Source organism: Diadema antillarum, unplaced genomic scaffold (genome assembly GCF_040938485.1).
Source record: "Diadema antillarum isolate AM-2024a unplaced genomic scaffold, OU_Dant_1.0 seq00001602_RagTag, whole genome shotgun sequence".
Lineage (NCBI taxonomy): Eukaryota > Metazoa > Echinodermata > Echinoidea > Diadematoida > Diadematidae > Diadema > Diadema antillarum.
The window spans coordinates 600,032-626,079 of NW_027272316.1; the positions used below are offsets into that span (position 1 = coordinate 600,032).

At 37.3% G+C, this 26,048-nt stretch overlaps 3 protein-coding genes across 3 annotated transcripts in view; 2 read left to right on the forward strand and 1 right to left on the reverse strand.

Annotated features, from left to right (window-relative positions):
• The window catches only part of LOC139711010 (cilia- and flagella-associated protein 206-like), a 205,095-nt gene that overhangs the window by 29,172 nt on the left and 149,875 nt on the right, over positions 1-26,048 (forward strand). The window lies entirely within an intron of this gene.
• LOC139711015 (uncharacterized) lies at positions 1,988-13,816 on the forward strand. Its single transcript, XM_071622932.1, has 10 exons — positions 1,988-2,349; positions 6,206-6,304; positions 6,955-7,045; positions 8,485-8,755; positions 9,433-9,991; positions 10,487-10,673; positions 11,452-11,703; positions 12,111-12,282; positions 12,691-12,839; positions 13,221-13,816. Exons 1-10 carry the CDS (start codon positions 2,191-2,193, stop codon positions 13,385-13,387), a joined length of 2,106 nt encoding a protein of 701 aa, XP_071479033.1. The 5' UTR covers positions 1,988-2,190; the 3' UTR covers positions 13,388-13,816.
• On the reverse strand, positions 18,080-21,319 carry LOC139711017 (uncharacterized). Its single transcript, XM_071622939.1, has 3 exons — positions 21,108-21,319; positions 19,376-19,633; positions 18,080-18,230 (listed from the first exon to the last, which is right to left on the reverse strand). The coding sequence occupies exons 1-3, from the start codon at positions 21,317-21,319 to the stop codon at positions 18,080-18,082; spliced, it is 621 nt and encodes a 206-aa protein (XP_071479040.1).

Here is a 26,048-nt window from a genome sequence, read left to right on the forward strand (position 1 = left end):
CTAACGTTACACCATAGGCCTAAAGTAATTTACATTGTATTTTGTAGTTGTGACGATTGACTTGTGTGGTATAAAAAAACTAGAAGGTTCAATACCTAGGTACCGTAGGTCGTAGGAAGCGCTAAATGAACTCTAACAGAATCTTTGGTAAGACACTAAGACTTGTGATTGTATGATGATCAAGAGCCCAGTGAATACTAAAGTCAAAGAGGAGAGGATGGAATCCACTGGCAATAGGCCCTATATAACATAGACCTAATATTCTAACAACCGTTAGTTAGACACATCCGTCTGTCTGGATGAGTCCTTCATTTTCTTGGATGTTGTTGCTCTCTTCCTCCGTGAAGCCAGATGCAGTCTCCGCCGAACATTTCCCCGACGACCAGATACAGACCAATCTTTTTGGTCAATAGGCCCTAGTAAATAGTAGTAGAGTCTAAACGGTTTAGCTGGAGCTATAGTATCATGGCATGGCTGAGCCAAACATGTGGGTTCAAAAATAGACTCTAGATGATAGCAAAATTAGCATTTATTTCTAGGTGATCTAACCATTAGTCATTACCTCTCAATCTTTGAGTTACCGTATGTAATATAGACTAGTCTATCTACTTTGTAATTGTAGCGGCAAGCCCTTTATTTTGCATTTGTAACGCGAAGTACCCAAATGCAGCTAAGGATATTTAGCTAAGGAAAGGTGTATTATTATTCATTAATGCATACAAAAGAGCAGTTTGCGCTGTATAAAATGTAAATAGGTGGGCTGCTGCTCTACTTGAATCGAAATGTTATGCACCTTTTTTTTCTCTCAGTAATGTTACCGGCTGTAGTAAAAAAAAAAAAAAGAATGAAGCAATATTAATAACATGCACTTAGTAACATCTAGACGTCTAATTACATTACACTGCAAACTACTCTTCTGTATGCGTGAATACCCCTTTTCTTCAACTAAATATCTCTTTAGCTGCATTCGGGCATGTGGGTATGTAGTTAGTAGAGCTTCCTTCCTACAGACTAGTACAGTAGATTCCACTCTGTATGCCTACCTGATACAACTGTCAAGTCGCTTTAAAAGCTATAAGCACTAATGAGAAAAAAGTTGTCATTTGTTGAATCTTTCTGCAGCAGAACAGGCTATCAATGGCATACTACAGAGCACTAAATATCTGTGAAGTGTGATACAGTATAGCACATTAGGAAATTTGTACTAAGATAAATACAACATTCTATTTTGTGTGACGGGGTACACATTGTACATAATGAACATGATGTTTATAGAATATTGAAGTACCTTACACTACTACTACTACAAGTAGCATCTATCAGCTCAGCTGCATACTAGATGCATGATCCAGATACCTGCACTCACTGTCCAGGAGTGTAAATCACTAATGTCAATAAACTTGACCAGCCCTTGAATAAGCCTCTCCACCCATTACATCTTCTTACCCAAGCAGCTGGTGGATTAACTGTTTATCTTCATAGAGCCTAGCAGAAGCCAGTATGAATTGAAATAAACAAAGGGGGTAGATTCTGGCTTTTTATAATTGCCCGGGAACCAGTTGTTTGCCATGAATAATCTCTTGCTGAATCGGGGCAGAGCCTTATCCAAGATATGTATGAGCAGCATTAACACACATTATGAACAGTCAAGATACACCAGTGTAAACAAGTTCAAATATTATTATGACCAAGGGAAATTCAAAGTAATGATATACATGTATTGTAATACCAAGAAGATAAGTACAATACGATGAACACTTTGTCTGTAGGCTCATATTGCTGTATTCGGTTTTTTTATGTTTACATCACAGGAATATTCTGAGAAATCATTCAAGCATTTTTTTTCTTGAAGTTATGAACACCTATCTAACATTTACTGAGTGTTAGAGTGAAAAAAAAAATTCCCCAGAGAATCCTTTGCAGTTCCTATGGTTTTTGTTTGAACACAAATTTGAAAGAAAATATGCCTTTGAAAAAAAAAAAATGATTCAATAAATATTAGGGTTCCTGAAATAAACATCTTTATTTGTAACTTATTTGGAACTACATTTCAATATGAGAGAGATAAAATTTTCTCATGCACGACTGATTAGTTACCAATATAACTACACTTTGTACTAACTTATTATCACGTAAGGTACCTGTACTTCCAAAAAATGACATACCTTTTCGCACTGCACCGTAACAATCATGTATGTAATATACATAATTATGTACTCGTTTGTGTGTTTATTTATTAAGACACTTGAAGAGCTGCTGGCAGAGCCAGCATCTTCGCTTGAAGCATCTGCTACTGAAGTCAATCCTGGTGAGCCACAATCAAGTCAGCAGGGACAGATGCATAAACAGGTGTGTATGATGGTATTGATGATTGTTATTTTAATGTTTGTTTAAAAAATGGTAGCATGTTGCTGATATTAAATAGGAGTGATGAAATTAGCAGTATACCCTCACCCATGACTCGTCGTAGTGTTTATGGTGTATATAATGTAGAAAACACTCTTGAGGTCTTGCCGTCAGTTGATGAAGCGGTAGGGTGGTTATTTGGTAGCAAAACTTGCGGCTCCAGCTACTCTCTCTCTTTTTTTTTTCTCTCTTTTTTTTTTTTTTGAGCAATTCAACCCAAATTTGTCATGTGTGTCATGATCAAAGGAAGATAAGCAAGACAGCTTTTTCATTAGTATCATTGCCATGGCAATAGCAAATTTCTTTAAAATTGCACAGAATATTGTGGTTTGAACATCTCAGCAATTCAGTGGAAATTCAGCAAATGATCAATGTAATGTATAGACTCTAGTTGTGCACAACATCTTTTTAGAAATCATTTGTCATAGCAAAACACATCTCTCATCAATGTTGAACAATGCATTGCCAAGGTAGCAATAAAAAAGCTGACAAAAATATTTAGGATTCTGCTTACCCTGTCAGTCTTTGAGCATTTGTTTTTTGGTTTTTTTTTTCATTTTTGTAAGTGTAACAGCAATTTCTCTGTTTTGCCGCAGTATTTAGAAGCAAGTTTGATCCCAGCCGCTTCGGCGTGCTGTGTGTTATCTTTAGTAGTGTTTGTGTTGTTGTCGGGGAGGTTGTTGATACTTTGTGATTTGTTTTCCTTGGTATTTATTTCGAGTGATAATGGGGATCGTGTTTCTAAATGTTAATAGGAAACGACAAAATGATGACAGCTTGCTGTGAATGATAAGTGTACTTGTCCATTGTTTTATTTCAATTCCCCCTCTTCTACTCTTCTTTTTCCTCCCAAGTAGAATGATAAAAAAAAGAGAATACATACACCTCACATAAAAAAAAAACCACGTGCTAGCAACCTACATGTTCATTAGTTACCAACCAACAGAGAAAAAGGGGAAAACCACGAACAACAGTAAATAGAAGCAAGAGATCGTGCTGTCTCTTCAGATAGAAGAAACCTGACACCTCCACCCCACGTGTACCCCTCCCTTTATGGAAATTTCCACTGCAGGTGCCAGACTCCAGGTGCCAGACGAAAGAATGTGCGCACTTGAATTCTGTTGATAAACAGCATGTAAATAACCCGGAATGCATATCGATTGAAGAACTAGATCGGTAGTTGAGTTGAAAGAATTATTGCAAAGATTTCAAGATTCTATAGCATTTGTTTTAGCCCATGGTAGAAACATTGAGCAGTCGATTATAGTGTACTTGTTGGAATATTCTACGGTATATAGTACTGATGTTCTCTGAAAAATAAAAGGGGATTGATTGATCACTCGATTAAAAATTCGATTGCAGAAATGAATGAAAGGTCTCGTAGTCGTATGCGTAGACAAAGTCACGACAATTACAAGTAGGTACTATGTGATGCAGCCACTACCCGGTTAGACAGCAAAATCATGACAAATTTCACGTTCATCAAAACTACTTATTACTTTCAAAACTTTTGGCTATCAACATCCGTTCGTGGGTGTTTCTGTTTTATGTTTGTCTGTTGTGGGTTTTTTTTTTTTCTCGTAAAAGACTTTTTTTTTGTCGTATCGAACGTAAACTGTTCACCATAAATCAAGTCATTACGCTCAGCTAGCTAATACGCACGGCACATTCGATCGTAGATCCATCGAACTTGAGGCAGCGCGCGCAAGGTTGGGGCTAGTGGGATATCGCATGCACGTGGCGTATTCCTATGAACTTGAAGTGAAACAGTATTTCGCACATCGGCACATCTACACACAGCGCTACTAGTATTTGCACAGCATTTTAGCGATCAGCATTATGGCAGACTTTCCGATTCGAGTCAGGGGAAAAGAAATTGGAGTACTTAGGAAAATTCTTTGATGATGTTTAAAATCCAATAAAATGAAAAAGAATGAAATTGTGAAAACAACGCATGACCATGTTTTATACTAAACAATGATTGGAAACACCCGACAGAATTCTGCATTAATTCGCTCACAGAGAAGATGAAAGTATGAATCCCCCTCCCCTGCTAGGAAGTGGACGTATCCAGCAAATGTTTGGAGACTGTACATTATACATACACTAACTTTAAATACAGTAGTACACATTCATTGCTGAACTACAATGCGTAGTTTTGAATCTTCAGCGTGCTGTTGACGTACCAGCTCGGTAAATCGGCATGTGTCGTAATGTTACGTCTCATGCGTTGACGAGTTTATTTGAAAATAGCAAGGAGAGGGAAATTGAAAAAAATACGAATTGTAAATTCTGATGGGGGAAAGATACGAATTTTGGAGCTGCTGGGTACTGATTTGTGCTTCCAATGCCATGGTTGGTAGCTCTGCTGACTGCTATCATGTGCAAACTTGTTGTTGAAATATGTGTTGTCATGGTAACAGTGTGTGTGGAATGAATGTCATAAAAATCACAAGTCGATAAAATGTGACATACATTGTATGTGACTAACAATTCTTAGATGAGCAAAACACATCTTGATACAATGTTGAACAATGCATTGCCATGATAACAACATTTTTTATCTCAATAAAAAGCAAACAAAATTACTGCTGCATTGAGCCAATTCCCTCAGTTTTAAGTTAGGATCTTAACATTGAGTAATAGTTGTAGTTGTATTTATTATTACTGATTTCATACATATAGCCAAATATTACCATTTTTTTGTTTCTTCTGAAGCATTTTACAATGAATTGATGGACAAACTTGAATTTCAAAGTATAAAGAGGATTTTTTACACAATGTATAAAGTTGCTCTTGAAAAGTTTTGAGATGTGTATGTGTTTTCAATGCAAAAATAAATCTCAGACATCTATTCAATAATTTTTGATAACTAAGTTCATATGGATTTCTTTTTTTTTCGTATGAATTTCTTCTTTTTTTTACAAAGGTTTGTCATATAGGAGAGTAAGAATTCGGAATAGTTTCAATGAGAAAGAGGTGTTTGGTGATAATGATTTTTAAGGAGTAGTGATTTTATGAATGAGGAGGTTAGGGTGTTTGAGACCTGTGAGGAGTGAACATCGCATTGTATATCCACTTTTTTTTTTTCATTTGTTCCCCTTTCCTTTTTATTTTTTTGGTATTAACCTAGTAATTGCATAGGAAGTAAGTTTTATGTATGTATATGATGGCAGAATTGTACAATTGCATTTTATTGCATGCATATGTTCACAGACTGTCAAAAACCAGTCTGTGGCATGGTTTAGCCCAGTTCGATGACAAAACAGAATGAAATCAATGAAAAAAAAAAATGTCATGATCATAAGCATTACAACCATTCTTTATACCACTACCATTGATGTAAGGGCCCCCAAGACTGAGCATTCCTTAGTTTGGATAGGATGGAAATTACATTAAATATAGGTTTGATGGGTGCTGTTCGTTATTCCGAAGGTTCGATGTTCCGATGGTTCAATATACCGGAGGTTCGATATTCCGAAGGTTCAATATACCGAAGGTTCATTAATCCGAAACACACAAATTTTCTATAGCTAGAGGTTCGTTTATCCGAAAATGAAAAAGGGTTCGTTAATCTGAACATTTGTGGCGGTATTCTGAAGGTTCGTTATTCCGAAGATTTGTTAATCCGAAAATGAAATTCAGAAAAACGAACCTTCGGAATAACAAATCTTCAGACTGAAGAGCCTTCGGAATAACGAACCTTCGGAATAACGGGCTGTAACCGGTGTGATAACTTAAGCTAGCATTCATCTGTTTTCATGAAAGCTGATAATCATGTCTTTTTATTCTTATTTAGACCCATGATGATCCATCACAGTCATTGCAAGAAATGGAGGAATCTGATGAAGCTGAGGATGAGCCACAGTCCAGTCTGCTTGGACAGTTGCCACCACATGTATGAATGATATTTTTTCTCTCTTTCTTTTTGTTTTCCTTTTCCCCTCTACTTTTTCCTTGTAGTGCACTTTTTGCATAAAGTGATAGAAATAAACATTGTAAATGATCTTGCAATGTTGTGTGATCAAGTGAACATTCATGAGAATATCAATGAAATTTTTCATGAGTCTGTAGATTTTCCAGTGCTTTGCATTTGTAAAATAGGACCCTTCAGGCCCCCAAATTACTGTCTATATATATCTTTGTATGGACTTAGTTGTTTGGTAATAATGTCATTTCAACATAATGAAAGAAAACTGTCAGTCCCAAGGACATCATTTTTTTTTAGTCTCCTGTATTCTCAACTTGTAAAGTGGAAGATGTAAAGGAAATATGAGATACTTTATCAATGTTGCACTTCTCAACTTTTTTTTCAACAGAGTATTTTCGAGGCCCAGTTATCAAAAAGAATTTTTTTAGATGTCATTTTTGGCTGACATTAAACTCACATGAGAGATCTTCCATGGCCCTCTTTTGGAGAAGCAGGGATGACAAATTCACATTAACGGTGCATATTTCAAAATGGAAAATTGATTGTAAGACGGATGTTTTGTTTTTAATACCTTTTCTGTGAGGTAATTATAATGTCTACATTCACTTTTTATTCAGGAGGAAGTGTCTGTGTTTCCCCACCAACCTACCCAGCGGTCCATTCGCACGCAAACAGCAAGAATTGGCAAGAGAGCAACCAGAGTAAAATGTAGGTACAAGTTCCTGGTTTAGCTGACATGTCATCTCCTTGCTCATCTGGTTTGCATGCCTGTTCCTGTTAGTCATATAATGTAATATATTAGTACTGTAAAAATGAATATTTTTCGCTCAACAAATTTTTTTGTACTTGGCCGGGGAAGAAGAGTTTCGCATGTTTGTAATTCCGCGGAATCAAGACATGACTCACAGGAACATATGGCAAGCAAAAATATTTGTGTGCTTTTATTTTCGTGCTAGTTTCTGGTTGCGCGAAATGTGCAAAATTTCAAGTTCGCAAAAATTTCTACTGTTACAGTAATACAGCTGTACTTATTTTCTACTGGTGTTATTAAGACTGTTGAAAAGACGTGGATATAGGAGCGGCAATACGGTGCAATTAACTCAGCCAAAGCATATAAACGAAAACCTCACAATTGCATAAAGTAAACAGCTTGTGTATGCAAAACCGCTGGGAAAGTGTTGCTGACAATTGCAATATCTTGCCTCATAAGCCATCAAATGATAAAATCTATACAGCAAATTGTAGTGAGAACCTATTCTCTGACAATATTAGCTTGGATTTTATTGTGGATAAGCCTATGAAAATGAAGTTAAAGATTAGTCTCTGGAAAAAAAAATGGTCTCTAAAAAAATGTGAATTTGTCACATTTTTCTCTATTGCCCAAAAAATGAAACTTTGGTATATGACTTGTGGTAGTACAATATGTCCATACTGTGTTCAAAACTGAACCCTGCCGATGTGCGTCGAACCTGACACCGCTGGATTGCTAAGCTTGTGCTGACCAATAGAGAACGCATGTGCAGGAGGATGATCTAGTTGTGTATGTCCAGTATTTTTCCTAAATTTGGCTGTCTGTTCGCTCTGCTAACTACTTATTGCCCAAATACAAAACTTTGCAGGTAGTGAGTGTGGTGTATACAGACTAGCAATATGTTTATGAATATGCTGGTGCAGACTTGTGTCGGGAAATAATTTTAACCCTTTCCCACAGTTGACTCAAACAGAAAAATACACTTTTCAAAAGAATCTACATCAGTGTTATTTTCACCAAAAAAAAAAATCCTATGAAGGATAACATTTCCATAACAGATATATGTGTGAAGTTTCAAGAAATTTGGTGGTAAAAATAAGGGAGATATGAGGAGTTAAACTTTCACGAGATTTTTTTTTTTTGTCCTGGCTCCGCACAGTGTTTCGATGACTGTTACAGATTCAAAAGCTTGTGCCCCCTTTCTCGAAGTTAATTGCACTGTATCGCTGGGCCAGGTTAATGGCTAGTGACTCTAGGTACTGTCTGTCAGTTAGTTTACAAATCCAATGTATAACTAAGAAGAACTTCCTGCTTCTGTTGTGAAAATGCAAATTTTACTTGGTAGATTGCAAACAGTTTAACACTCCAAGTGAAACAATCTATGTTTAATTTACAGGTGTGGGGACAACTGTCAAGACCAAGGACAGTTGGATGCAAACCGAGGAGGGATTACTGGATCTCAAACGGCCTGATGCAGTGTCAAAGGGGATAATGTGCAATCTGTATGACAAGGATTCCAGCAGTGACAGCAAGAGGTCCTCGTCATCAAGCTCCAGCAACTCCCCAGCTGTGCGTCAGCACGATTCCGACTATGCTCCAGACTCGTCAGGGTCAAGCTCCGAAGAAGAAAGTTCACCACAGAAAACTCGCAAACACACTCCAAGAAGGTAAACCATAAATATGGCATCCATAAATACTTTTTTTTTGGTAATAAATTTCTAATTTTGCATGTGTCCTTCATGCTTAAGTTATTTCTTTTTTTAATTTTGTGAAATTCTCAAATTCAGACATGAATTCAAATATACGCTTTCTCTATGTTTAGATAACAATCACCAACTACTGTATTGCAGAAGATGTGTATGTAACATGTGCATTTTAGGGTCTACTGCCAAATTGACAAGCTTTGCAAACTACCCAGAGCAGATGAGAAGGAAATATTAAAGCACCACCCATCTCAAGATACTCCTACTTAAAGTAGTTCAATACAGTCCTGTAACCTGCTAACAATTGGAACTGGAAGCATGAGAGGTTTTTGTAGTTATGTTTGGGTGAAGCAAGTACAGTGTATGGTTCCATGTTATTTTTCTAATCTATGTAGTGGGCATATATGCATGGAATCTAAACTGAAGGAAGTTTAAATATCGTTGTCATGTATGGTTGTGATTACAACTTATATACTGGTTGTAAGTCTGTACCAGTACCTTATCTAAAAATAACTACAAATGCAGATAGTTATTGATTGTACTTTCTGCTTTGCATGAAGTTCCATTAAGACTATGTAAAGTCTGTTTATTTGTAAGAAAACACTAATGTTCATTATTCTTCTTTTTTTTTTCTTTTACAGGATTGCACAGAGTCCCCTAGATGACAGCAGTGCCCCTCCACACCTGGAACCAAAATACATTGTATTTGAGTCCAAGTTGTTTGAGTTACTGAAAAGTTGCCCATCGTGTGGATCAAAAAACGTGTCCGTCCAAAAATCTGTGAAAGGGACCTTCCTCAAAGTGAGGTTGGAATGCTGGTCTTGTAACAAAATGATGAGAACCTGGGAGAGCCAGCCATTCATTCAGAGTCGTCCTGCTGGCAACGTTTTGCTTTCGGCAGCTATACTCTTCGCTGGAGGGAGCTCGACCGAAACCCTGCAGATCCTCAATAGCATCAAGGTGCAGACGATGGGGGCAAGGACATTTTACCGGCATCAGGACGAATTTCTGCACCCCATCATAGAACGGCGATGGAGACTCCATCAGGAAGCGTTGCTCTCCAAGCTGGTGGAAGTTGGCACCCCTCTCATATTAGGTGGTGATGGACGGGCGGATAGCCCAGGCCATTCGGCAAAGTATGGCCTGTACAGCGGCTTAGAGCTCACCATAAGCCAAATCGTGGACATTCAACTTGTTCAGGTGTGTGTTTAACTGATAAATTGGATAAGTTGAGATAATGATATTATAATAAAAATCAAAATGTCTGTTTAGAGTAGAATATATTTCATGAAGTTGGGAAATGGCATGTACATAATGAAAAAAAGGATACCGGTTGATATTGCTGTAATGATTTTTAAGGCATTTACATTGTATGTGTGAGTGTATGTATGTATGTCTGTGTGTGTGCAAACATTTCATTCAGTATGCAAAAGGGAGGAAAAATATCCATATTAACACAGTATGGCTGTCATACTGAAATGATAATCATTTTAAACAAATTGCTGATGCACTGTTAGCCAGGGTAATTATGTCACTTTCATCAAAATAAGATGAAAAGAAAATGTTTCACATGTAGAATGTGTAACATTATGTGGAAGTTACTGCATATTATTCAGAAATGAGAAACTTGAGCAATACGATACTCATGCATCTTATTTGATAGATTATTCCTGATACTGTTCATTCTCACCCCAGAGCAACGAGGTGAAGAGTAGTTACCATATGGAGCTGGAAGGTTACCAACGCATGCACAGCTACCTAACAAGCAAGGGCCTCACCATTGGGAAGCTGGTGACAGATCGCCATCGCCAACTAGCCAAGCACGTGCGGGAGGCAACACCAGAAATCTGCCACATGTATGATGTTTGGCATGTGGCAAAAGGTAAGAAAATATTTCATGTAGATCTAGGAGTAATATAATGAATTTCTTCAAGTTCAGGTTCAAGTTGTTTTATTTAATCTCCAATGATGTGTTTGGGTCTACAAGTAATGTCACGAAATCAGAACAACAATGTAATGAACAAAATAACATGTAATAAAGACACAGGTAATTGTGAACAGAGATACAAATGAATGCTATGTCATTTGTGGTAAACTCACACAAAATTGTTGGAAATAAGAGGAGATTGCTAAAAAGCAGAGCTTGTAGTATGCAGTCCCCTCATAGAGAAAAAAAGTCAGATTGCAGAAGAAAAACAGCAATTTGCCAATCTTCTCATTCTTATTTTGGTGATAAATCATTGTGCAGGCATTAAAAAGATGTTATTGTGGTTCATTTGACTGGTGCACTTACGAATGTACATACACCTGGTGAAACTTAGAATTGTCACATACAAACAAATTTGCTGCAACATTTATTATTTGGAATTATTATCTAGGGGGTCACTTGCTCTGGAAAGACTGTTTATGCAAATACATTTGGGGGAAAACAAAAAAAAAAGAAAAAAACTCATCATGGTCAAATATGAAATGAAACATACAAAATTTACACTGTACTTTTTGCTCAGACATTAAATGTGAGATGTGTTCTTGTCAAGGTCATACTATTGAAATATTTATTTCAGACATTTTTGTTGAGTATTTCCTAGCCAGTATCAGGGATTTTGTGTAATCTCTCTTCATGTTTGTTCTTTCACCTTATTTTCCATTATCCAATGCAGGTGTGCAGAAAAAGGTACACGCTCTTGCCAAAAGGAAGGAAGGCGAAGTCGTTGCACAGTGGGTGCAAAGCATCACCAATCACGTGTATTGGGTGGCTGCATCCACAAAAGATGAAGAGGAGGACCTGCGCATCGCGAAGTGGTCCTCATTAAGGAACCACATCCGAGGGATCCACCATGGCCATAGCGACATCTTTCCGAGCTGCCTGCATGAGGACTATGGGGATCGTCGAAAGAAATGGCTGAGACCGGGTAATTTGAAACGGCCTTATCCGTATTTGTGTTTCCTTCAAATGCTTTAATGAGGTGAATGTAATAGTTTTAGTGTGGTCCTTTCCTCTGACATTTGAACATGGAAGTACATGAGAAAGTATTTACCACTTCATTCTTAACCCTATTCTAACAGGCTATTTGAGACCAAGATCACATGGGGGTGGGGGTATTTTAATGTTCTTTCAACCTTACGTATTGGATTGGTTTTTGGCCATAATTTGTTGCAAGCACTTCTTGAAGCCTATCTACATTAGAATTATTGAAGTTCAATTACTGAGAGTTGAAATAATCTACTTTATATTAAACAAGAAAACACAAGTGTGATACATGTTTCTGGTAAGATTTTGACTAACATTAGACTGAACTCACTCCTTTTTTGTTCACAGGCACAGCTGCCTGTGAGAAGCTGGATGACATCCTTACCAGCCCAATGCTGGTCAAGGATATCAGAAAGCTTTCAAGCGGAGAGCAGACGTCATCTTTGGAGTCTTTCCATGCCACACTGAACCATTTCGCCCCAAAGCTGAAGGCATACTCCTACTATGGCATGATCAGCAGGTATGGATCATGTCTCGAAGTTCTTGTTAGATGGAAAGTAAGACTTTCACATCATGTGTAATGCTAATAAGCAAACAACTAATTTGAAATCAATCCTGTCTTTATGTGATATAAAAGCATAGTGGTTTTTAAGGCATTTTCCTTCTTTCTTGTCTCCAGTTTCCGTGAAGTTCTTGTGACAACACTGAAGGAAGTATCAGTATCAGTGATTTTACGCAAGACAAGAAAAATAGCGTAAAGTTTCATCCTGCATTTTGAATAAGAGTAAGAGACTGTGAATACCATGAATTTGAATGCTCATTACAGAAAAATTTGTAAATTAGGGACAGCAGTTTTCATTTTCCTTAAAAGAAAAAGGTTGTGGAGGCAAAATGTATAAGTGCATATCACATATTTTCATATTAACAGGATCCAGCTTGCAGCAATGCATTTTAATGAGAACAGCAAGAAGCAGCAAGCAACAACAAGCACCGGCAAGAAGCGGTTCAAGCTGAGTAAACCAAAATACAAGCCTGGCAGAGCATCTGTCAAACCAGTCAAAGAGAGCAGCTCTTTCTGTAAGTATCTGAAACACTAGTGGTGTACAATATCTCCATTCTATCCATTCTATCCTGAGAGATGTTTTACTGAGCAGAAATGGCATATGCTATTGCTCTCATCAATGGTAATACAAATTTGTGTTTACATACATGTAATTTTTCCATTGTGATAAAAAGTTCACACTTTCAAACAACGAAATAACCAGACCTTGCTGTTAGTAAAATTATTAGGGTTATTAAAGTATACCAAAGTATTGAACATTACCCAACAGCATTTTCTTATAACAGGCAAATGAATGATTATGTGGAGTTTTAGCTTGCAATTAGATATCAAATGAAAAATGAAATGTTCTGGGAAATTAATGGTGTGTACTCCTTTGTTATTTCTTACATCTCTAGCCTATGTAGATGACCTCTTGGCAGATGTTGCAATGGGCAACAGGTTGTCCTGGCAGGGAATGAGGAGAAAAGCTGCCCCCCCACCCCTCTCCAGCAAGCACACCTACGAATCCAAAGATGAACTTATCAAGCAGCACTACAGCAGGTTCAAACAAGTTCCAGAGTAGAGAAGGAAGCGCAATAGCCATGTCTGAAATAGCGTATTTTGTTGACATCATAACACTAGAAAAGCATTGGGAGAGCACCCATCTTTGCCAAGCCAACAACTCTTTTTCATACATGCATGATATTTCCTAGTAGGCCATGTTAGGCCATCAGTTTCCAGTTGTATGGTGCATTGCCAGAGCAGAACACATGATATAGTGCGCGTATGTCAACCTCCAGTATGTGCAGCTAGAACTCTTGCAGAGATGCAAAATCCTTCAAAAATCCATAAAAATTTCCTGATGCCAAAATTTAATGAGCTGTTCCTCATTTTATCAATGACTTTTGCTGCAAGTTTTATTCAAATCTGTAGTTGTATTATGTTGCAAACAGACATACCAATGCCAGTGATCACCTAACCACCTCTTCCCATGGCAAAGGTAATAAGCTGTAGTACATGTGACTATTTCGTTGTTGCTTTTCTCAGCTGCTTTCCAATCAAAACTATTAAAAAGTGTTGCCCGAGACTTTCAGCTCCCATATGATCGACTGTATCTTTAATCTTTTGGCAATTACACGTGTCTGCAATCACATGTTGTAGTCACATTCCCTACTCTTGCAAGGTATATTGAACTGTTACTGGAGAGTTGAAAGAGTATGACACTGATGGGGAAGTTTGCAGTGATATTTGTGCACCAAAATGTATTTATACCAACATAGTTTTTATACCCCACATACATGAAGGGTATCAGGGGTAATAGGAATGAGTGTGTGGTTGGTCCGTTGGGCGGTCCATTGCAAATCTTGTGTTGCAAATTCCTACAGTTTTGAAGCAGTTTACACATGAAGATGAAGCTAAAGGCACATGATGACATTAAGGTGTAGATAGGCAAGACATGTTTTTCTTTTTCTTTTGTGTGTATGTGTTTTGGAGAGAAGAAACCATTGCCAACAAGGCATTGTTGTGATAACCATGGTAACTGCAGATTTTCTCAGAGAATCTTGTGGAGTGAATTACTTCCACAATGTTGAAGCAAATGAGATTGAAATTGGTGGATATTATGTGGCATTGAAGTACAGATGTGGATGACGTGTTTTTAGTGTTTGCTGGACAAAGCATTGCCAAGTTAACCAAAATTATACCAAAACCTTGCACAGCAAACTACTTCCCCAGTTTTGTATTTGAAATTTAGTACAGATGTGAATGCATAGATGTAGTTATGCAAGACACGCTCTGTGTTTCCTGAATAGTACCCAACAAGGTATTGCCATGTTAACTGCGAATTATCTCAAAAAGTTTGTGGAGTGAAGTACTTCCGTAATTTCGATGAACTTGAGATCAAATATGGTGGACACTATAGCATTGAGGTGTAGATGTAGAAGACCCGATTTTTGTGTTTGCCAGACAAAGCTTTCTCATGGTAACTGCAACTTTACCATAACCTTGTGGAGCATACTGTTTCCACAGTATATCAGCATTTTTTCCCCCAAATTTGGCGTGTCTAATGATTTAAGGTGTAGTTATGCAAGACACACTTTGTGTTTGTACCCGACAAAGCATTGCCATGGTAACTGCATACAGCTGTATTTTTTTTTTTTTATTCCAGTGGAATTTCAAGCTATTATGATCAAATTTAGTATGTATGATCTATAGGTGTAGATTTGCAAGAACCATTGTGTTGGTATCAGGGGGAAAAAAAATTGCCATGGTAACTTCATATTCTTGTATCAGACTGAAGCATTACGTTTCAATTTGGTTTGTACCCACATGCATCAAGATCTATAGGTATATTTGTGCTTTAATGCTCTTTGTGTTTGTGCCAGGCATATCTTGGCTCAATTCTTTTTCACAGGAGTCCGAGCTGCTGGGATGGGGATATTAATCACCTGCAGTGATGGTTCTAGTTTCCTTTGCATCATGTAGTAATGATATCATTGTGATGTTTTCAATCTTGTACAAGCTCAGAAAGGTCCCAATTGACATATCCTTGGATAAGGCTCTGGGCAGTTTCCATGGCCATGAATGACTGTGATATAGAACTTTGGTACTCAATAGAACTTGTTAATTTTTTTTTTTTTTTTAAACATGTTGGAAGCAAGAAAGCAACAAAGTAAGACAAAGACCTGAAAAGACAAAGAAAAGAAAGCAAGAATTCAACTAACTTTTAATGTGTTGTGTGGTTTGTGTGATTTTCCTGTAATACTCACTTCATTATATAAAATTTGGAATATACGTGTATATATACAGTGGAAACTCGATATAACGAGATGGTCGGGACCGAGTCATTTTCCTCGTTATAGCCGATATCTCGTTATATCAGTAGGCATAAAAGAAGGCATAACATAAAGACATTAATTTGCACATGTGGGACTACCCATCATATTTCAATCACTACTGATAACTTGATATTGTGTGTGAGGGAATTACTCACCTTTATGGGTGAGAAGATGTTTTTCGCGAAGGAAATCCAATATCAAGAATGTGTTTCTTATTAATTGTAGATGTTTGAATTTATAAATTTATATAGCTTGCGATTGTATCAAGATCGTCTGTGGAGCACCAGTATGTGGTTATCGTAAGGGTGTGTGGTGTGGAAAGCTTGAATATGGTCTGTACAATGCTGTGTGTGTATGTGACACATTCTGTATGTACATTATGACTGCGTGTGTGTGTGAAGATGGGGAATTCCCTACGTAGAAGGCCAATCACAGCATCGGATTGCCTCACACCTGCTAAACGTCATGATGATATGTCATGTGTATACATAGGGCCGTCCCACCACATTTTCTGCATGTGTGCGCGCACACACACTTACACGTAAAACATGCAGTGCTAGCTGGAGTGCACTGAAGAAAATGATTATGTGTGAAGAAGACAGTTTTTGGCGCATCAAGCTTTACAATATCGGAAGATGATAGCACAGGCGAAATAAAGCTTTACCGAAGGCATTTTGCTTTACCTCGCTATAGCAGGTTTGTTTGACTATGTTTTTCTTTGTTTGGAAGTCACAAAATTTATCTCGTTATAGCAGTTATTTCGTTATAGCCGATCTCGCTATAAGAGTAGCATTTTACATAGACTTGTGTGGAAGGAAATTTGGGACCGGGAAAATTTCCTCGTTATAACCGATATCTCGTTATAGCAGTGTTCGTTATACCGAGTTTCCCCTGTATATATATATATATATATATATATTCATAAATATATAAAATATATGTATATATGTATGTATATACATATATTGTGCTGCCAACACTGGGTGAGACTACAACAGTAATTTGATAACATTCACTCTCCTCTTCCACTCGACAATGATAATTTCGACTCAAATTATGCAGTCATAATCAAGAGTTAAAGTAGTTTGTATAACAAATGCATGATAAGCCTTCCCGCAATTTTATTTACTCCATGAAGATCTTAATAAAATGTGTCACAAATTAAGTTATAATTTATGACTCCCCAAGCACATGTCAACATAAGGCCAGGGACTATTGTAATGATTATCCCATTGCATCAACGCACGCTTTCCTCACATAAATTCTAGGCTCATTTGCTTAACATTTGTCAACAACAAGAATGACAATTCAATATCGTTGTGAGTTTTTATTTTTAACAAACTTACTGTTCAACATACATGTATACATACAGTGAATGTCATTTTCCACAAAAAAAAAATCCTCTTTCAAAACATGAAAATTAGCGTAGCTGTATTCCACTCTGAAATCATTTCTTTTTCATTGTTACTGCATGCACACATCTGTGTACTGGAATTCTTGACTGTACGCATTCAGTACACACCACTTTGTTGATCTGAAGATATACACACATGTACATGTATACATGTACAGCAGTCCAGATCTGCAGATGCATAAATTTCTGTTTCTTGCAAATGGCTTACATCATATACAAATGTGACAATCTTGATTGGCAGTGATTTTCATATAGTCATACCACTGATAGTTTCATGGCTGGCCTGCAGTACGGAAGCTGGCACTGTTAGTACAACAATACATGTACAATGAACTTGAATTATCTGGGCGCACCCTGCTTTCATTTCTGGGAAATGAAATCCAGCTGTTGATGAAGCTTTCATTTTTTTTTTCTAACAGTTACATGAAAATTCATTTGTCCACAAACAAAATATACAGTAACTCCTGAGCATGCCTTCATGTACATGAAATTTGGTTTGAACTTGTGTTTGGTTTTGTAATGATTTACATATGCTGAAAAGTGTATTAAGCTTGTATTATTTGTAAGGCTCTTGATATTTCCCAATACCTGTATTACATACGTTGTACCACAGTATTGGGGATTGATAAAATTGTAGATGAAGACACTGTAAAAGCTACTTTCTAGATTACCACCAACCTCGCAGACATTTGTACAGTTGCGCTCCTTATCTTACAAATACATTACTGAATACACATAGGATAGAAGAAATACAAGAATATGAGGTCATGATACATGTCATTGAGTTGTCATCCCTGAGGTCTGCACATCACTTTTTGATACACTATATGTTGAACTCCTTGCTCCAAAGAGCCCTCAGCTCACATTCATGTACCATTATTCATTTTACCAAGCGCTAAACACCTTATAACTGGACATATATATATATATTTTTTTTTTAAACGGCAAGACGGCCTGCATTAAAGAATCTTTCACTGAGTAACTCCTAGGAGAAGCTGAACAGGAACTGGCAAAAGAAGAATACTCATATCTCCTGGAAGCCACGGTACTCCTTTGAAGGGAAGGCCTCCCGGATCTGGACAACGGCACAGGATGGCAGTGGCACACGAATGTCCTTCCCCAGGTACCCCCAGATCCATCGCACCATCTGCCTGTATGCAACGTGACGATTTCTTCTGTATATTCAAGTATAACAAAAGAAAAGAGAAAAATATTGACCGCAATATTAACCGGAAATACATTTGTATTTCTGTCCAGTCATCATGCATGAAAGTACTCAATATCTGATGCATGTCATAGAAAGAAAACAAAATGTCATGTTCTGTACAATGTACTTCCATGATTGACTTCAGAAATCTCAACAGCAGTAGTACAGATTGCAAAGTTCCTACTGTAAAATGTACTTAGTCTCAAATCTAACCAATATTCACCTAATTTCACTCTCACGAAACATGCAAGTTCTACAGTCATGAAAAGCAAAAATTCCTTGTCAAAATGAAATTGGAAAAAAAAATAAAACTCCTGCAACACATGCAATATAATGGTAAATGATGGACAGCATCCCCCAAAAATATACAGTGTATATATGTATGAAAGCCTAAAATTATGCAATGTATATCAGCCATGTATGAAGGAAGACAGGTCCATTGTGATCAACATTGAAACTGAACACAAAAAGCTATAATTTCATCTACAATGAGACCAGAAATCACAGACTTTCAGGAGTATGTACTTTGAGGCAACACTATGGAAGGTATAATGTTACAATTACAGTATGACATTATATAAATATTGGTGTGAATCACTCGGGAATGTACAATGTACCTACGTACAAATGTATATCGATGAGGTGCATAATACTGAAAAGTCATCTGGTGTACTTGCTGTGCCAACAAAAACTCATTGTCTAGACAAAGACAATATTGACACTTCAGTGTACTGGATTATCATTGCCGCTTCATAAATCACTGCCCTAAGACTGAATGAGCAGGGGGTTCTGTTGCTCTGTTTTATCATGAAACTATAAACTGTTTGGAATCTGAAATGAACTAATCACAAAACAAATTCAGGTATAATCACCTGCAAGGGCATGCTATTGGCTCCAATCTACCCAAAAGTCTTTCTGAAATAGTTGTACATTTTGTGCATGGATTAAAGGAATCCTTTATGTGTGAAGATGTATGCACAAATACAATTGTTGTTGTTGACAATTACAGAAAAAATAAAGTCTTATGAGGGCCTATTGAGAGACACTGCATGCAAATTTTTGATACTGAAATCAATGTACTGTACATGTATACCATACCAAGATCACACTTACTGGTTTATACTTGCATCCACTCTCTCCTGGTCTCCATACTGCTGCCTGTATTGGTGGTATGCCGTTTTGAGAACCCATCGATTCAGGCAGACAGGGCTGAATCCAGGATGCGCTGTGATGCAGTCCAGTGGATCTGTTTCTTCACCGTCCAGTTCATTAGTTACGTCGTCCATTGTTTCTACGACACGTGCTACCTCTTTACAGCATACGCTCTCCCGGAGGGTCGGCATTGCCTGGCACTGCCCACTGCATGAACACCTGTAAAAATAAAACGTATAAAAAGCACATGAAAACCCTGTGCCATGTCATGAAGAAGTGTGTTCTTCACGAATACAGCTGCACACACATTAGCCTCCTCTAGCTGTCATGTAATCTACCTTTCACGAGTCAATCTTACGTAACAGTACTTGACATCCACAGTGTAGGCCTGTATAGTCTATGATAGGCTACACAGGTGTTGTTGTTTTTTTTAATTCCCCCGACACTTCTTGCATGCTACATTATTCATCATAATCTACAATGAGAAACATGTTTATCACAATGTATAACTTACATTTTGATACACTTCTGTCACTGCTTTCTTCCTATAGTCTAGATGCAATAAATGTGTAAGTACAATTCGTCGGGTGCCAGTGCATTGGCCGCTAACGCAATATAAATTGTATTGCGTTAGCGGCCAATGCACGGGCACCCGACGAATTGTATCTGGCCTAAACATACATGTTGTATAACCATGTATCATTGTCATGTTGACTCCAGTAAGCTACTCGCATAAAACAGTGTATTGTCACTATTGACACTCATGTGGCATGCTGCTTATCATCTAGAAATTGAAATACCTGTACGGTGTAGTACATCGATATTGTAGATAATATTAATAACCTTGATTTGAGCTGGATAGAAAAAGGATGAGCATGCCATTACAGTTTCACGTCAATACGATGTCATGTCAGACATGTATATTGATACTATTACAGTGTAGGCGCCCTACTCGCGTCGTAATTAATGTTTACTATCTAAAGTTGTAGTACCCGTAGGCCTATCTAAATGGCAAATAGCAAGTCATTCATTAACTTGAATGAATATCAATATCACTATCATCAGTATCACACTAACACACAAATAACTGTTTGAGTTCTCGGATCTTGTACTTGGACAAGAAGTATCTAGACCTCCCAAACATCTCCTGTGGAGTTATCTAGATTCTTTCTAGACTAGTAATAGTATGATTAATGTGATTATGAATACTGAGTACGGTACTGCTAGATCTGTGAAGCAGTTTCAACAAGCCTTAAAAAGTTTCTGATTACTGGGAAGTACAAATTCACAATAAGAATGAGCGATACGATAGTCCAGCCAGCGTCGTCAGCGCCACACAGCACAGCAAACGCCATTGTCATTGTCATTGTCATCTACATACAGTACAGTGTTATGTACACAATGCATACGGGTTCAGGTGGCCCGAGGCCGATAAAAGTGGCCGGTGCAGTAATTGCAGGTGTCCGAACAGTGCATGCATACATTGTCAGTGCACAAAGCAAACGCCACGCACAATGTAAGCGCGACGGAGGAGCTCGGGACAGCGAGCGGCGTAGCGTAAACGGCAGTGTACGAACGCTTCGCTAATGCACTGCACTGTATGGACGACAAGATAGCCATGATTATATGATTCTAAGCACCATGATCGTTATAAAAAATATATATATCATAGGTCATTGAAATTATCACCTACCAGTGACAATTGCCCAGACGGCTTTCAGCGTCTACTCCATGAATTCCGTCCCCCTCTTCAGCTTCTTCGGCGTCGCTTGAGCTTGCTTCGGGCTCAAACCTGTAAGGCTGAATGCCGTCATTTTCGGCACTGTCATCAACATCTCCGTCAGATTCTGGAGAGCTTGAGCTGAATCTAGAATCCTCCGAATCTGACTCAAGCGGCGATGTCATTCTCCTTGTGATTGCTGGTCGAAAGCAACAATTATTTAACAATTAATCGGCAGCTATCAGTCAAATATCCCGCTAAAACGCTTGTGTACTCACGCCTTGTCGTATACGCTATAGTGCGATTGGAGCACCCAGAGCGAGACTGCCTTCCTTTGCTGACGTAAATTACGTCACGTTGATTGACAGCTCGATTCCAGAGATTCGGGGCATTTTGAAGGGGGCGTGTCCTGTCAAGTTCATTATCCAGCGGCAGCCGTAAATCGAAAGCGTTTGACGAAAAATAATCACTGGATTCATGTTCTACAGGAAATACCACATATAGATTGGAATTTCCACAGATTTAGGTCTGTGGGCTGTCTCAGGACCTTTTTAAGGCACTATATGTTTGACACATTAGAGCAAGTCCTTTTTTCATCAAAACATGTATACCTACTGTGTTGAGAATGTATCTCTCTAATAGAATCCGGAGGCATATGGACAAATATTGATTTTCCTTAACATTAGAATGAGTTTTCTAACCCAACCCCATCTTCGAAGCTGTACTTTACGTGTACATTACTATAGGCACTTCCTGGTTCAGGCTTCTGGTAGTCGACCTCTTTCGTGCACGCTCGCCACTTAGACAGGGCAGAGCCAGGCAAAAACTGCCTTTTTTTCCAGTCAAGGTTTTCTCACTTGATTCTGGTACTTTATACCATACTTAACAAAATAAGCTTCTGCGCCATCTTGAAATCTGTCCCAAATCCAAGATGGCCGCCAAAAATCCAAAATGGCCGCCAGAGGACCTAAAAAATGCCTTCTGTGGTTAAGATTTGTCTGGGGATGGGTTTTTTTTTTACTCTATTTGATGATAAATGGTAAGAGGAATAAGATTCAGTGAATAAAAATTAGAATCAGTTTCTTTTTTATTGCGAAAATCCAACATGGCCGCCAGACGCAGCTCCCGAAATTAATAAATGTCATAATAACCGGAGGGCCAAACAATAAAAACTCGCATACTTAATGAGTGAGTTCCACTCTCTCTACAAACTAAGTAGACCATGCTTATTTTCAAATTTTTATTGTAACAAATAACATACCACTGGTCTACCTCAAAAAATTTGTTGCGAAAGCCTCAAAATCCAAAATGGCGTCCAAGATGGCCGTCATATTTACTGAATTTACTATTTGAAATATAGAATTTGATAGAAACATCAGATTTCAACAAATGTGATGTCATATGAAAGAAAATAAAATTTCCTACAAGTTGATACCAGTTTTGTGGGAGATTGTGATAACTGGATTGAGATTTTAAGGAAAAATACTCATTTTCTGATATTTTTCTGAAAAAAAGGGAAAATCATGAAAATGCTTGATTCAGCATAAATAAGAAAAAGAGCAAAGGATTATCTTGAAACGTTTTTAAGAATTTTGTTTAACATATAATTAATATTTGGAGAAAATTAGGGGTCAGTACCATATGCGGTTCAGGAGTTATAATGTCTCAAACTTGAAAACTCACTATGTAAAAATGTCCACTTTAGCTGTGACAAGACCTTGTTGGTCGTAAAGAGAGTCTGCACGCGCCAAGACTACTACACGCACCACTGGCACTGACGCTTGTAGCAGCGTCAGTGGTGCATGTAGTAGTCTTGGTGCGCGCAGACTTTTTTGACAAACAAGAGTTTGTGCCTGCAAACTAACTTTTCATACCAAATGATAGCTCAGGTGACGCCGATCGCATTCATTTCAAAGTAGATTGTTCTGGAGCAGATGAGATGAAGCAAAAAATGTCTTTCAAATAGAGGTAGAAGCTTGAAACAACCATGCTATAGAAAGTTTAAAACAAAATTTGGATCAATCACTCAAAAACTTCAAGATTGCAGGCCATCAAAGTTGACATAGTTCATTGCGCCAAATTAAATGTATTATTTTAATTTTGGTACAATTTTTTGTGTTGCGCTATCTATTTATAGTTTTTATACATTTTGAACATTGTAGTGCTATTTCAAACCGTCATGGGTTTTTATGGAGATATCTTTAAAACCAGTGATATTCTACTCCGAAAAAGAAGAAAAAATAGAGTGGAAGTTTCATTTTTGAAGGAGTTAATAACGGAAATCAGTAAATTTAAAGTAAAATTGGAGTGAATTTTGAGTGAAAATTTTCATTTTCACTCATTTTAGAGTGACCTTTATAGGGATCACTTGTCACTCTTTGAGTGATCCCTGAGATCACTCTAAAAGGAATGAAAATGAACATTTTCACTATCGAGTGATCCTGATATCTAAAATGTGAAAGCATCTACCAATGGCATTAGTTCAATTCAATTTTGACACTATAACCCACATGAAATCAGCCTAAAACGATGTAAGAAAAATCTATTCACAGTGAATACACTTTCAGCATGCTTATTTGTAAATTCAATTCAATTCAATTCAGTTCAATGTTTTATTTCATTTTTCGACAAGAACATATAAACATCACTTCTTCTTTTTTGGTAACAGAAAATCAGGCGCTCAAAACTATGTAGGATGAAAAGAATACAATAATCGTAGCACCTTACAATCATTACAGATTATCATAAAACTCGAGTGATTTGAAGTAAGTAAACATTGTGGATAATTCGAAAAATGGAGAGACCCACTAAAAAAGACAAGTCTTGTAGAATGTAAGCCCCTCAGAAATGTGAATATACAGCATGAATAATCATTTTGGACAGTGTTATTTGAACGATATACTGAAAAGTAATTTCGCACAACACATTTAAAAGCAACTTTGAGAAATTGCCGCCATGTCAGATTTTTAGGGGGGGGGTGCTCGGATCAGAAGGGCTCTCAAGGACATGTACGGATCAGATATTATTACACATATGCCATCATCATTCACGTTTCTACAACAGCAGAGTAACATACAAGTACAAAAGCATATCTTTGATACAGAAGTATTTCTTTTTTACTGTATACGCTATAATTTTCGCGTACATAAATTTTCGCGAATTGCCGCTGTCACACATTTTCGCGAGTGGTTAAATTCGCGATTGGGGGACCAGAGAAAATATGAAGTGGCAAAGAAAGTGTGAATTTTCAACTTACTAGCAAATAAGAATGATACTAGTTATACACTGCATGAAAAAAACTTACCAAACTCTGCGAACTAGTAAAGTTAGAATTCAACATTTTTGAAGTGGTTAAGTCCATCGCGCTAGATTTCTGACGAGTGGTCCCCTTGCGATAATGGATTGGCTCTCTACAGTATTCGTAAGTAGACGTGGACGTGCGTATTAAACAAGCTTAGCCAGTATGGTCTGTTCGGTAAGCCGTGACATGGTATACTAGTACTGAAATGTTCGTATCATCAAGGCAAGGGATTCATTTTGGAAGGTAATATTTTCGTGTGTTGTTAATTTCGCGAATAGCTCCTGACTCGCGAAATTCGCGAAAATAAAACCCCCGCGAAATATATAGCGTATACAGTAAATCAAAGATCGGGCCTTACCCAAACACTAAAATGAGCTCCACCCCCCCCCCCCCCCCAAAAAAAAATATATAAATAAACCCTCAATATGGTTTAAACAAGGCAATATATATGATAGACAGCAATACAAGAAATTCTAAAAATATATCAAATTATTAATCAAGATTTGACTCTGACGCAACACACTAAAGGTATCGTTTACCATTGGAAGAGATATCACATTCGATTTATATGTGCATGTTAGTTGTATCACAAAACATTGTACCATGTAAAAAAAAAAATATATATATATGTATATATATATATATATATATATATATATAATGAAGCCTAAAACATACGGAGATATAATAATAATAATAATAGTGGCTACTTGTATAGCGCACAGGTCCACTTTTCAGTGCTCATGGCGCTTCAAAAATGAAAAGATATCATATATTTACGTGCATATACATATGCAAACATTTCAACAAAGAAGAAAATGGTAAACAAAAACAAATATATACCAAATAAAGAATACAACATATACCAATTAAAAACACAATATTGATCCAATATTAATGACATACAGCAATTACAGTCCTCAGTATGAAAGGAACAGATAAGTTTTAAGTTTGGATTTGAATGACTCAGTAGATGACAGTTCCCTTAACTGGAGAGGTAACTGATTCCACAATTTTGGTCCCATAACGGAAAAAGCACGATCACCATACCCATGTTTTACTCTGGGTATTTGGAGTAAGAATGCATCTGATGATGAACGTAGCCTTCGTGTCGGATTGTATTTTTGAACAGAATTACTTATGTATATTGGGGAAATATATATATCACCATTTCTTTTCAATAAACCATAACATTGATAACTGTTGACAGCTTAGTATAAAAAAACTAGAAATGTCGCTACGGCGACTGGTATGCCTCCGCCATAATGCATGGTTCTCCTAATAAGTCTATAGTACAATGTCTTGACAATGTGTGATGACAGCTTCGTACAATGTCTTGACAATGCGTGATGACAGTTTCACACAATTGGCAAAATATTAAAATGACAGGTTTGCCACAAATCAATGTCTTGACACTGTGTGATGACAGTTTCACACAATTGGCAAAATATTAAAATGACAGGTTTGCCACAAATGTGCTGAATGTTCACTTTCCTAGAACTAGTTTCAATTGGATGAATGATTAAAACGTCAGAGTGCAGGTATTTGGGGAACTGATGATTTGTACTTGACTTTTGACCCTTTTATAAGTTTATGCATTGAGTAATTTTCAA